We start from the raw sequence: 10,375 nt of genomic DNA, 5'->3' as shown, positions 1-10,375 counted from the left end.
ATGGACACACACACACACACACGTGTGTGTGTGTACTGACATGTGCTGGTACAGTTAAAGGGTTAAGCATCTTGGAGTAAGCCAATTAGAGGAAGTTCCTGCACAGCAAAAATTAGACAACACAGTAATTAATAACCTTATTAAATAGCAATATTTGGGCACTGAACCAAAGTGTATGAATCAGAGTGAAGCATTCTTGGCTGAACACACTGCATGAAGTGTAGACACTTGTATAGAACACCCTCTGTGTAGAGCCCAATAAGCTTTTGGGCAGCGTATCTGCTCAGCAAGTAGTTTTTCCTCTTGTCCTTTCATGTTTGTTTGAATCTTTCTCTTATTGTTTGGGCCAGGAAGACAGCAAGAGAAAGGGACAGAGGCTTCTGTTGTTCTTTAACATGCTCTCTCGCTTTCAGCCAAACGAGCACTCTCCTAAGGTTGCTTTTAAAAGTGTCTTCAAGCAGAAAACTAATTTTTGTTTTCTCTTACTTATCCCATGCTTTGGAGAGGTTCCTTATAATGAGGCTTACTTTCATTAGTACTTTGTGTAACTGGCTTACCTGCCCTTAAGTTAGAGATGAAGAGGTGTGACTGCAGCCCATGAAGGGCCTGTCCCATGTACTCTGTGCCACCAAAAGCCAGAGAGACCTTGGGCTGTGCTGCAGTGGTATGTCCTTGTAATGCTGACCAGAGGCTATTAGTGCATGACTTGCATTGGTGGCTTCTCTGTGAATGTCTTAAGCTTCTGTACAGAAGACCAGGCTGCCATCTGTTGTGTGCACGAGTGTGGGAGGACGTGGGCCAAGGACAGCTTGTCTCCTGAATTCCAGGCAATTCTCATTTCTTTCTGAAGCCACACAGCTGGGGCAGTGGTGCAGCCTCACAAACCTATGTGAACACGAACAGGAGTCTCTGCAACTGCTTGGAGCATCTGAAGCATGGAACCTGTCCTACCCCTAAGTAAGGGTTGTGACCAGTGGCAGGGCAGAGGTGCCCAGTGACTGGGAGTGGGACAGGCAAGACACTTTGCTTCCTGGCCCCCACTGTAGCAGCAGTGATTTATCTCCTGATGTGCTGCTTGTCACAGTAAATATTTTTGAAGCTCTGCTGCTTTTTTAAGCCTATTTTATCTCATCTTTAAGAAGAATCAAATATGCAAATCCTGAAATCAATTAGCATTTTTGTAGTTTTCTTTGGAGAGGCAGTGATAAATGGTGTTGTGTTTTCAAAAATCATTCATGTCCCTTGTTCAGTGTTGCAAAGGGAGGATGTTGATTATATAGAGGAAGGGAACAAAACCATTTCTTTCAGTGCAAGAGATTTTCTTTTTTTTCTTAATGTATATCCCAAATGGTTGTGATCATGCTTGTGCATATGATAGCTGTAGAATTGTTAGGTGGAAAAGTCCTATGCAGACTCCCCAGGAAAGGCAGAGCTGGCTGACATGAATAGGCATCACTGGGGTATGCTGTGCATGTCACTGCTAAAGAGGGGATGGGGATGGCAGGGCCACCAATCCCCTTACATTTGGTTCCTGTAAGCACAGAGCTACTGAGTTAAATTCTTGAGCTCACAGGTTTTTTCCTTGCCCATGTTAATTCACTGCAGAACACACTGAAATGGTAGGTAGCTCATGGCAGGAGGCTGGTGGCTTTCTGTGGGCAGTGCTACATTTGTGCTAGTGGCTTCCCAGTCAGTGCATCAGCTGTTTCCTTTATGCTTTATTTGTAAATGCCACTTCACAAGAGCCGGAGGGGGGCAGTAGGGGTTGTTGCTTCTTAAGCCCTGTAATGCCACCTGAGACATGCAGTAATGGGCCAGGAATGCAATGACTGTCAGTGTCTTATTGCTTACAGCTTCCACAGAAGACACTTCAGACATCTCCATGTTCAAGCTATTGGTTTCTTTACCCAATTCATCCTTCCTGTGGTCTTCTTAACATAAAACTTTAGTGCACTCGCCAAGAGAAACGAGGCAAAAAGCCAGCTGAGACAGAATAATAAGGGGGTTTATACATTTTTTTAAAGTTTTATTTTAATGGTCACTTTCGACCCAGCATAGAGCAAGTGTGAGGAAACTTCCAAATTCTGGGATGCAGCCTGTACAGAAGGCTTCAGGTCCTGGATGTTACCTGGAGTAGAGGGACAAAGTAATGGGGTCAGATACACATGAGGGTTTTTGCCAGTGCTGTGGTATGGGTAAGGGATGTGCTAGTTGTAAAAAGGAATTTTTCCTATCACTGGCAAATGCTCTTGTATAGCCATAATACACACACACACAAGCTGCTTCTGCTATTATGTTATTTTAATCTAAAAACGTGGTGTCAGCTATGCAGAAATCTCCTCCTGTTTTTTTTGACAGTGTAATACACTTTTTTTTTGCTTTTTATTTTTCCAGTAGTGGTATCTAAAGCTTGTACTACAAGGTTTAGCTGGACTTTTTGGGAAATTGCTGGTCTGTAAGGTTGAGAGCCATGTGCCTAAGGCTGCACAGTTAGAAGGAATTGCAATCTTTCTCATGAATGAAAAATCCAGTGTGGTTTTTTTCCCTAAAATAGTAGTACTTCTTGGGGAGGAGGCAGGGGGTGGAATAAGTGTGGGGTTTTTTTTAAAAAAAGAAATGTTTAAACAAATCTGCTGACTACATTTAAATTAATTTAAAATCCCAGCCCAGCTGAGCTTTCAGAGTCTTTCTTGAATATAGCAACAGGGTGATGCTGATGCCTCTGTCTTCCTCTGTATCTGATGCTCTTTGAAGGCTTGGCCATAGGTGACATTTATGTGGATATGAGCAGTTGTTAATGTTGATGTATATGGCTCAAGATGGACAGTAATTTTCCCTTGTGGTGGTGGTGTAGGTGTTCCTGGATGGAGCTGACACAGGCAGGTGTCACTGAAATAGAAGATCTTGCACAGAACTGGAAGTTAAGGAAAGGTGTCAGCTCTGTAAGTCCTCAGCAGAGTTTCTTGGACCTGTGGCTGAGTATGAGCATATAACTGATATAAATTTTTTTCAGTTCACTGGACCAGCAGGAGTAGGGGGGAAAAAAATAAATTCAGTTTTGGTGTTTCATGGCATGTTTTAAAATTAATTACCTGTGTAACCTGTGTAAATAATTTTTGGTGGAAAATACTTCAGAAGATATATGGACAACCTGAATATATCGTTGATAACAAATAAAGTGTTTGACTGAAGAAGGAAAGGGGAAAAAAAAAACCCAAACCCCAAGCAACCCAAGCTCCCTTCAGCTCTGTTTGTGACCTGTATCTTTACAATGGCAGCTCCACTGCAGGGTTTGCTTTCCCTTCTTTGGCAGAAGGGTGGGTTTGTAGATGTCTTCACCCATCTCCTTCCCTGGATCTCCCTCCTCCCCAGCCAGGCTCCCGAGAGAGAAGAGACAATGTTGCATCTGCAGAAACGGGGAAATAACATCAGTTACAGTGGGAAACTGGGCAGGTTTGACGTGTGCAATTAAATCTTGTTTTCATGTGCTGCCTTGTATGCTATTAACTGGCGTGGATTTTGCCTGTGTGAGTAACAGACGTCTGTCTGCCAGCCTTTCCCTCTGTCTCTGCTCATCTCCCCTCCCCAGCAATGCTTCTGCTCTGTTGTGCCCATCATCTCAGGCATCTTTCTGCTTGGGTATTTCCGGCCAGCTTTTGGGCCCTGCCCAAAATTAAAATAAATTCAGTTTCGGTGCTGTATGTAATTCAGGGTCCTCTGTGGCCTTGGTTCTAAGTTGGGTTTATTTGATCTCCAGGAGAGCTTCTTCTGTGGACTTGTGGGTGGTGGGGGAGCATGTGTGGGCTGCCTGGGGAATGTCTCTTTGCATGAAGAATGAAATCATCTGGTGAACCTAACCAAAGTGCAAAATCCCCAAGCTGGTCTGCTCCCTCCCACTATCACTTTGCCATGCTGCTGGCCTTGCCTTCTCCTCCTTGTGCTCCTTCCCTCCTTTCTCTGGTGTAGTGTTGAGAGATGGATGTGGCTGTGACAAGAGCACTGATGGCTGTGCCCAGTGGTGCAGAGGCAATCGAGTGTTGATTTTTGCAGGTCAGATGGGAAATTTGACATTTGCGTGACCAGCAGTTGGAGTCAGGAAATCTCATTAAAAGAAGGAGAGCTATCAAGTTCTGTGGATTTAGCAGAGGAGCTTTTGTTGTTGTTTTTAACTTGGTTTTATTGCCCTGAGGGGAAATCTGCTGAATCTATTGGGGGGTGTTGTGCCTGTTGGAAGGATTGGCAGCCACCTCCCTTGCTGTCCAGGGATCAGGATGAAGCAGATGCCACGTAGCACCTCCTGGCTCTTTCTGTTGCCCTAGAAGGCAGCTCTACCCACAGTGGACCTGGCAGAATTGGTACCCAGCTCGGGCTGGGCTTAGCTAAAGGTGCAAAGCAGCGGAGCCCTTGGGCACTGGATGCACCATGCTTGACTCCTGCCTCTGGGCGAGGTCTCCTGCTGTGCTGCAGCAACAATCCATTGCTGCAGTGGGACAGACACTGTCCTGCCATGACTCTGGGTTTGCTCTCAACCACAGAACCCTCTCACAGCAGCAGTGAGCTGCTTTCTGTAGCCCATGGTACTTCAGCCTTGCTACTCGCTCTTGGCTTAAATAATTACCTATCGCAGGAGAAAAAAATCCAGCATCTTGCAGTTTATGTTGTACCTTTCCCCCCTTTCCTCTCTGTGGTGCCTTCTGCCTAAATTTTGAGGTATTGAAGTTTTTATCCTATCCCAGCCCTGATTCTCCAAGCCACATGTTCTTGGTATTCTGCCTGCAACCAGTGCTGCAGAAAGAGCAGTTAACTCAGCTGAGGGCACTGATTCCTCCCTCTCCCTTCAATCACCTTGCTTCTCTGCTAAGTGTCAGGGCTCTGACTCTTTCTCTCTTTCTTTCTCTCCCTTTCTTTCTCCCTGTCTCTGTCTCTTGCAGTATGCAGTACTGGGCCAGGAGGCTGGAGCAGGAGATTGATGGAGTGATGAGGATATTTGGTGGAGTCCAGCAGCTCAGAGGGGTAAGCTGTCTGTCTTTTACCTGTGCTGCCTTCCTTGTGGCAATGAATGTTCTCCTCTGCAGAAATCACCTGTGTGAATACTTGCAATAAGTCACCCTCTCGGCTCACTCCACATGCAGGGTCATGGCTGGCTGTGCTTCTGGTTGCTGGTCAGTTTGATGCATTTATCCAGGGTGTGGGAGTGAGTGTGTTTTGTATTTGTCTGCCTCTCTGGCTGCATGTTGTTACTGTCTGAGCATGTACCTGAGAGGGGGTTTTCCTGTATGAAACCCTAAATTCATCTTAAATCCAACTAACCTTTCCTCCAGGGACTGAAAGTGGTTTAATTTGTGTTTTAATTTTAAACTTCTGTTGACAAAGCAGGAAGTATTCAAAGGCTAATTTGACTAGCCCTTGGAAGCTCTGTGTTTTTAAATATAGACTGCAGGTAAAGCTTGTAGCTCTTGTTTGGCTTCTGTTGCCAAGTGCCACAAAACAAAACCCTGTTACTAGTGCTGGCATCTGCCTCCTGCTCCCTGACTTACACTGACTTACAGGGTACAGCAGGCTGCAGAAGCCAGACCTCCTCTTTTCCTGGCTTCAGTGCTCTGGGTTGGGTTAGGGCAGTTACAGAAAGGCTGAGGATTATTAGGTTTGTGGATCAAAAGGTCTTTAAGACCCTCTGTGTTGCCCCTTCCCAGCACTCTTGTGCTGACTAGCTGTTGTGAAATGGGATAATTTGAAATCAGGGGTATGCTGTTAATCTAAAGGAAATGGGTTTCTCTAGCATGATAAATTTCTTGCCCCAGGAAAAAAAAAGCATGGGGGGCTATTTGTGTTTTCTCATGGTGATGGCATGTTCTTCTCAGACACCAATGATTTTTGGGCCTCTTACTGTCATACACTAGGGAACTCTTCTGGCTTCAACAGAATTGTTCCACGTTTTATACCCTTGGTTGTAACCCATTGTTTAAACACAGAAGTTTCACTATTTTCTTTTAAGTGAATTTTAAAATGAGTTTAACTGAAAGCTTGCAAAACTCTTCCTCTTTCACCTATTCATTTGTGTCCATGTTTGAACTCCAGAATGGTGTCTCTGGGCTTTGCTTGCATTCATTTCAACTGAACTTCAGCTGGGTTGACAGAAATTTCAAGTGCAGCATGAAAAGCAAGTACACTGCTTTGGTTTTAACAGAATTTTTTTTTTTTTTATGGTATCCATGCATTTGTGCAATGCAGTTTTGCATCTTGGCAGGGTCTCAGAGCCAGGCAATGCAAGTTTGCCAGGTGACACCCAGGCACAACAGCCAGCGTGGTCTTTAGCAGGGCACGCCTAAAGAAACAAAGGCTGCTACTACATTTTGTACATGTCCTCTCTTACAATTTTTCCTTATAGCTTTGAGTTTGCTCCTTTGCATGTTAAGCAGGTATATCATATAAATTTTTTAATACAATAATTAAATAGAAATTACACCTCCAATTTGCCAGCACTTGACTCCTATTGTCCAGTCAATCAATTACAGGTAAGAGAGCTTCCCATTTCTTCGGTTTAATTCTTCTGATAGGCCACGGTGCATCACTTTATTGGATTAAAACCAGATCAACTGACTACAGAGGGACTGAAGTGGTTTCTTGAAATTGTTTTGGAACCTTCTTGTGAAGGGAGGGAGCTGTGCATAATTATTGTGCCTGGTGAATACGTAAGCCAAGAAATGAGCTACTGAAAATTACAGCATAGAGCCATTTAAGGACTCGCAGAGCCACTCAAAGGACTAGCAGAGGCTGTCTGTGGATCGCCAGTGGGGAACTGAGGATGTGGAGTTCAGATTTGATTCATAAATGCAATATTAAGTGAGTGATGCTTAAAGATCATGTCACCTACCAGCACAAACTAGAGTGGCTTCACTGCTCTGAAACAGCACAAAGTGTTCCATCCTGAAGAACTCAGAGCTGTACTCACAGGGAGTCCTTTTACCTACCAGTTGCACACAGGTTTATTGGGGTTGCAGTATGGGAGCTGTTTAATGTCATTCAGTGGTACTATAACCCATTCTGAGACATGAATAAAAAAAAAAAATTAAAAAATCCATATTCTGCTGCAACTACCCTTGAAATGTAGAGGATGGCAGCTAATTCTTAAGGTTGAGACTCAGTTCACAAATCCCTTCTGGTAAAGGGCATAACTTGGACTTTGTAGCTCACCTTGCTTCATCATTGCAACCAGGATGCATGTGCTGGAGTCCAGAACCAACCTGCAGAGCTACAATTCACCCTGACATAAAGTGAGCAGGCTTGGGGAGAAGGGAAAGACGCTGCTTGAGGAGCAGTGGGAGCTGAAACATCCATCTAGCTGAGAGCTAATCCCACACATTTCTCAGGAATGTTTGTTATTAAACAAGAATACATCTATGTGGGATTGGAAGGATTAAAAATGGGGCAAGCAGAACCTCTTTTTTTCCCAAAACTTGCTGATGTTCCTTTGAGTTGCCTTTGTCCGGGACATTCAAAGCCTCTTCAGAGGGGAGCATCTGGTACACAGTGGATATGGAGTGATATCAGAAGTAGGGGAAAAGTTTTTCAGTGTTACTTAAGACAAATGTGGTCTTTCTGAACTCAGTGGGGTCTGCCACACACATGGTGGTCCCACTGCCAGCTCTCGTGGATCTATGAAGCCTATAAGCAAAGGGAGTGGTGCCATGTCAGATGTGAATCTTCCCTTTCCAGTTCAGGCCTGACCATCATAGTGACAGACCAGTAAATAATAATAAAAATATTCTTCTCTGAGGTTTCTCAGGTTTGCTTACAAGTATTTTCTTTCTTAGGCTGCTGGGAAAGGATGTGGACCTGGTCTTTGGTTATAAACTGAAATCGTATAACTCTTGTGGCATATGAGGCATGAAATTTATTGTCAAAAATATAGTGCCCAGGAACTTATCAGTGCTGAATATTTTATCTTGCTGGAGGACTGCTCACTCAGCAGTGATTTTTATTTTAAATGTTTGGTCATTTCCTAGAGTTGGGTGACTGAATGGCAAATGCCCCTGCTTTCCTCTTCTCCTGCAAGGTGAACAGGCAGTCATCTCCTACGCTGCCCCTGGGGCAATTATCCAAGCTTACACCATTCAGCTACTTCTTTGTGCACATGGACCATTTTTCTCCAGCAACTGCAGAGAGTGAGAAGGTCTGAAATGAAAAGGGGCCAGGGCCTCTCCTTTTGCTGTGAGGTACTACCTTGCTTCTCTCCTGAAGCCCGGACCAAGGAAGCACTGAAGTACAAATGTCTGTGTTGATCAGACTGGCTGTGATGGAGTTACCAATATGTCTGAACACTGTAGACTTGGGGCTGTCAGGAGGTCCTTGCTAAGTTGATTCTCTGCTCAGGTCAGTGTTCAGCCCTCTGTGTGCTTGTGGTGCAGCATCCTACTGGCTGGACATTGCTCCCAGCGTGTCTCAAAACAAATCCCAGCACTCAGAGGTTACATTGATGCTAAGTTAACTCTGACTGGCACAGGGATACACGGAACTCTACCATGCTAACTGAAAAGCTTGAAATTCATTAAATAATTATTTCTATAGAATAAAGAATTGGAGTTGATCTAAGGCTGGACTAGATGATCTCCAGAGGTCCCTTCCAACCCCTACCATTCTGTGAATATTGCCCTAAAAATCCAATTCTGTGACTTCCATTCTTTTTCTGTTAATGACCTTCTTTGTGGCTGTGGTGAGCTCTTCATCACTTTGCAGGAAAAAATGTTTGGTTTTGACATTTATTCTTAAGCTGCACTAAGTTTCTGTTCCTTTCAGAACTGGCACACACGAAAAAATAGGTGAATCTAGTCGAAAGTGGATGAATTTGTTCTATTTCTAGCCTAGATGATTTCTTCATGTTGCAAAGTCTACTCTAAGGTAGTGTGTGCTTGAGATAGTTCCCATGCTGGTGCAGCCCTGCTCCAACCTACCAGTGTCCTGCTGTGCTGGCACTCACAGCAGGACTGACAACAGCAGAGCTTTGCGTGGTGCTGGGTTTTGTGCCTCACTGAGCAGCTCCCCTGAGTGTTGTGTTAAATTCCTTTGCTGGATAGCCAGGCTAAGGTTCCAAGTCTCTTCTGGCATGTTACCTAAATTGTGTCTGATCCTGCCTCCTGAGGTGAACAGCTAGCTGGTCAGACCATCTCCTTCTCCTCTAGTACTTTTTATCTGTGACTGCCTGTTAGTGGGTTTGTTTCTTTGCTGACAATTACTGTGGAAGCCAAAGCTTTCAGAAAGAGATCAGGGAAAGCCTAGCATCCTCTTCTGCACTGTCTTCCTTTCTGCTCTTTTCCCTGGTTGTCTTTTCCAAGGATTGCTTCAGCAGCAGGGATGAGGACTTGCCCCAAGGCACTGCATAGTGGCAATGCAGCCTTGCCCTGTTCAGCAGATGGTGTTAGCAGGGGCCTGCCAAAAGGTCTGTCCCCATCTTTCTTAAGGCTGTATGTATTAAGGCTTTAAGTATTGAAAGATTGCAATAAGGTCTCCTCAGAGCCTTCTCTTCTCCAGGCTGAATAACCCCCACTCTCTCAGCCTGTCCTCACAGCAGAGGACTTCCATCCCTCAGATCATTTTTGTGGCCTCCTCTGTCAAGAGGATGTCTGGATCTGCCTCACTGGTGTACACTTGGAAGATATGGATACTGCTGGCCTTAGTGATGAGGAAACACCCAGTCCATAAAGGTCCAGATGGCCCCAAACCTGAAGCCAAGGTGGGATGTGGTGAGCAGCTTGCTGGCAGAGCTGTGCAGGCAGTGAGCTTCTGCATCAGCTGTGCTTGGTCCTCAGCATGTGTGACTGCACAGAAAGTAGGATGAGCCCAGGGAAGGGGGAGGCTCAGTGCTGTGGCCTTTGAGTGGCAGCCTGCTGCCCAAAGGGGTCTGCTGAATGTGGCACAGCAGAAATGGCCAGGTTTGGCATTTGTAATCAACAGCTTATTTTACTTAATGGATTTTCATGTCTGACTTCTATTGCTTGTTACCTTGTGCTGTTTTCTCAACTTTGTTTTGACTGGCAGAAGTGCTGCTGTTCATTCATCTGGTCTTTTGTGAAGGAATAGGACAAATCCTGCTGTCCAGGGTTTGGGGCAGAGCAACCAGGATCTCTGTAGGCATCCCCACCTTTGTCTGCCTCACAGCATCACCTAAGCCTGCCTGTCCCTTCTGCTCAGTACTCATTCTGATACAACACCTCTTGTTTTTCAAAGCATGGCCATCCTTGAGTTGAGGCAGCCACAGGTGAGGAGCTGTAGTTGGGCCATGCACAAACAAGAACTCAGATTAAAAAAAATGAGCATACTAGCAGAGTTTTGGCTTGGATCTGAAGAGCTGGAGTGGCATCTACCTTGTATAATACTG

The 10,375-nt window shown here is 44.9% G+C and overlaps 1 protein-coding gene across 1 annotated transcript in view; it reads left to right on the top strand.

Moving 5' to 3' along the window:
• Window positions 1–4,931: 4,931 nt before the first annotated feature.
• CACNA2D2 (calcium voltage-gated channel auxiliary subunit alpha2delta 2) overlaps window positions 4,932–10,375 on the top strand; it is a 203,283-nt gene continuing 197,839 nt past the window's right edge. Inside the window, exon 1 of the mRNA XM_054387545.1 lies at window positions 4,932–5,013. Within this exon, the coding sequence (XP_054243520.1) occupies window positions 4,933–5,013 (81 nt within the window). The 5' untranslated portion in view covers window position 4,932. The remainder of the gene's footprint in view (window positions 5,014–10,375) is intronic.

The sequence above is a fragment of the Indicator indicator genome, chromosome 15 (assembly GCF_027791375.1).
Source record: "Indicator indicator isolate 239-I01 chromosome 15, UM_Iind_1.1, whole genome shotgun sequence".
NCBI classification, from domain to species: Eukaryota; Metazoa; Chordata; class Aves; order Piciformes; family Indicatoridae; genus Indicator; species Indicator indicator.
The sequence above is the reverse complement of the archived record's forward strand: the minus strand, read 5'-3'. Positions and strand labels throughout refer to the sequence as shown.